A 2,908-nucleotide genomic window follows, 5' to 3' on the forward strand; every position below is an offset into this window, starting at 1 on the left:
TCAACCTGTGAACCAGCTGAAGGCCTAAGGTGTCTTTTGGGGCCTCATAGGCTGGTCACAGGAATGAGCGGGTAAGCCCATTCCGGCAGGGTGCGCCTGGGGCAGGCGAATGGCTGAGGCGCTGTCCCTTCAGCCCCGGCCGGGGGGCCTCCCTGTGCCGTGCTCTGAGCCAGCCGCCGCTGAGGCTCAGCAGGGTCACCTCCAGGCACCTACCTGGCACTGTGAGCCCGGCGCTGCTGCTCCCGCTCTGGTGGGATATGGCTGCCAAGGAAGAGCCTGCGCGCAGCCCCGAGCAGCCTGCCCAACAGGGAGCGTGGCTGGCGTCGCGCCGGGCCGTGAGCAGCCGTGGCCGAAGGAGATGCGTGGCCAAGGGGCTGTTCGGGCAAGAGGCGAGGTCCAGCCTGCAGCGCCGGCGCCCAGGGCTCTTGCCAGGGCAGAGCGGGCAGTGCGTAGGTAGTGCTGGCGTCAAAATAGGCTTCGAGCCACTCCAGCACCTTCTGCCGGCTGGAGACGGCCTCCAGTCCCTCCAGGCCTGTCAGCTCTGGGTTTGCCTGGCAGATGAGAAAGGGGAGAGGGACATCTGTGGAGGAGATCTCCCTCATAGGTGAGGAGGAAGAACTTCTTGACGCTGAGGGGGGCAGAGCACTGGCACAGGTTTCCCAGGAAGGTGCTGCAATCTCCATCTGCGGAGGCATTGCAGAGCTCCCCGGACGCATTGCCCTGTGAGCTGCCTCAGGTGAGCCTGGCTTGTCAGGGAGGTTGGAGTGGGTGATCTCCGGAGGGCCCTTGCAAGCCCAAGGATTCTGGGATCGGGTGCTTTGTCAAGGTCTCCCGCTTCCCCCCAGCAAATGCGTGCTGGGCAGCTGGCAGCAGGAGCCTCTGGGACAGGGCTGTGGGAGATGATGGGGCTGCAGCGGTGCAGTGCAGCGGCTGGCCCCAGGAGAGGGAGGTTCATGCCCCTGTGCCGTCTGACGCCATCCTCTGCCGTCCTTGGCATTTACCTGCCCGGCTCTGCCATCAAACCATGGCAGGGAGGCCAGATGGTCGTGGCCCGTCTGCCGTGGGAGCTCCTCCTCCTCCAGGCAGTGCTGCTGCCATGGCAGGGTGGCTTTGCTCCAGGAAGCCCTGAGCTTGGGGCGGGCCTGGCGGCTGGTCTCCAGCCCCTGCGCAGGCTCCGTCTTGCTTGGCACGATGGCTGGGCGGCTGCCGGTGCCCTGTAAGCTCTGTTGGCCGGGGAGTGCTGGCAGGCTGTCGCCGTGGAGGGACGAGGCCCGGCCCAGGCTCTCTGGAGGCGCTGCATGGGGCTGGGTGTTGCCCGCCTGGCGGGAAGGAAAGGGAGGAGGTGGTATGGCATGGAGGCAGCTGCCTTGGCACAGCATCCCCCAATACCAGCAAGCCCTGTGCCAGCCCTGTCCCACCGGCAGCCTCTCCCTCCTGCCCCATCCCTCACTTGGCGCCCTGTTTCCAAGTTCTCCTCGCGGAGCTGGGAATTTGCATTCTCGGTAAGGTTCTCCATCTCTGGCATTCTCTGGCAGAGACGTGCCAAAGCACCCGGGGAGATGCTGCCTCCTGCGGGAATTGCTCTCCTGGTACTGGGCACCCCAGGGCTCCCGCAATCCCCCCACGGCCAGGGGGGCTGGTCGCCGTGTCACAGTGGTCTCCGGGCACAAGGCAGCCCTGCGTCACAAAGCCCCGACAGCTCAGCCCACACCCTGCTGCCGGTGCAGGCGTTCCACGGCAGAGATGAGAAACTTTGGAAAAACCTTAGAGGCCTTCATCCTTAGAGCTTCACCAGAGAGAAGAACTCGAAGAAAGAGAGGTCTTAGACCTGCAGTCGCTTTTGTCTGCTCAGAGGAAATAAAAACTCTCCTCTGAAATTTCAAACTGGACTATGTCTCCCCTTTCTGTCTTTGAATCCCTTTCTTGTATGCACGCAAGCGTCCTGCTTCCTGCCATGAAAGGCTTAGTTTTTTTTCCATTAGCCCCGCAGTGGCACGGTTGGGGAGACGTGGCCGTAGCCTAATGTAAGTTGGTACCCCCTGGCATCGTTGCCAGTGCTGGTGGCAAGCGACTCGCTGACTTCCGAGAAGAAGGACGTGGCTTCTGGTTGAAAAGGCGGGGGAAGACATCCAGTAGTGTTCAGTGAAACCCTGGGTCGGCAGCGAGCATTTTTGCACGGGAATCACTCTCCCCTTGGTATGCTTTTGTCTAAATGTTGTCACTCTCAGGGTTTGTTTTCTTCTCTCCCTGCTGTTTCCAGGAAATTCTTCTTCTCCCAAACTGTGATCTTCACATTTTGTGCCCCAATTTTGAAATCGATCCCGCTGCAGGGGGGAAGGGGGAGGAGAAAAGAGAGTGAGAGAGCAGCACTGTCCTTGAGGAGAGTCTCGGTGAGGGTACTAAATTGGGGAGTACCATTTCTAAACCGCAGAAACCCAGTTAATTGGGCTAAGTGGAAGCTTCGATTGAAATAGTCTGACAGCTGGATGCTCTTGGAGCAGCAGGCGGCCTCACACCCCAGAGCCCTGGAAGCTGATCCCAGAGCCTGCCCCCAGTGCAGGTGTCCCCTGGTAGATGGAAGAAACCACAGAAAACCACTCTCTTTGATGATTCTTATATCTCAAACAGATATAAGGACCAGAGGAAAGAGAGCTCTTATACCTGCAGTAGCTGTCACCTGCATCGAGGTGGGATTTTGTCCACCCTCAGCTAATTTTTAGATGAGACTAAATTGGTTGGGAGTGTCGATGTGCTTGAAGGCAGGTGGGCTCTGCAGAGGGATCTGGACAGACTGGAGAGTTGGGCTGATTCCAACGGGATCAAGGCCAAGTGCTGGGTTTTACAGTTTGGCTACAACAATTCCCTGCAGCGCTACCACCTGGGCACAGAGTGGCTGGAGAGCAGCCAG

At 59.7% G+C, this 2,908-nt stretch overlaps 1 protein-coding gene across 1 annotated transcript; it reads right to left on the minus strand.

Moving 5' to 3' along the window:
- Window positions 1-200: 200 nt before the first annotated feature.
- LOC113941956 lies at window positions 201-1,469 on the minus strand. Its single transcript, XM_027633089.1, has 2 exons — window positions 1,002-1,469; window positions 201-551 (listed from the first exon to the last, which is right to left on the minus strand). The coding sequence occupies exons 1-2, from the start codon at window positions 1,377-1,379 to the stop codon at window positions 210-212; spliced, it is 720 nt and encodes a 239-aa protein (XP_027488890.1). The 5' UTR covers window positions 1,380-1,469; the 3' UTR covers window positions 201-209.
- Between the last annotated feature and the right edge of the window lie 1,439 nt (window positions 1,470-2,908).

The sequence above is a fragment of the Corapipo altera genome, unplaced genomic scaffold, assembly GCF_003945725.1.
Source record: "Corapipo altera isolate COAL_440 unplaced genomic scaffold, ASM394572v1 127201, whole genome shotgun sequence".
Taxonomy (NCBI): domain Eukaryota; kingdom Metazoa; phylum Chordata; class Aves; order Passeriformes; family Pipridae; genus Corapipo; species Corapipo altera.

What these genes read in the sequence shown, in the direction of transcription:
- LOC113941956 (XM_027633089.1), bottom strand. Translation starts at nt 1,379, where the DNA reads ATGCTGTGCCAAGGCAGCTGCCTCCATGCCATACCACCTCCTCCCTTT. An exon ending in TTGATGGCAGAGCCGGGCAG is followed by an intron (nt 552 to 1,001) that starts GTAAATGCCAAG and finishes CTCATCTGCCAG; the next exon opens with GCAAACCCAGAGCTGACAGG.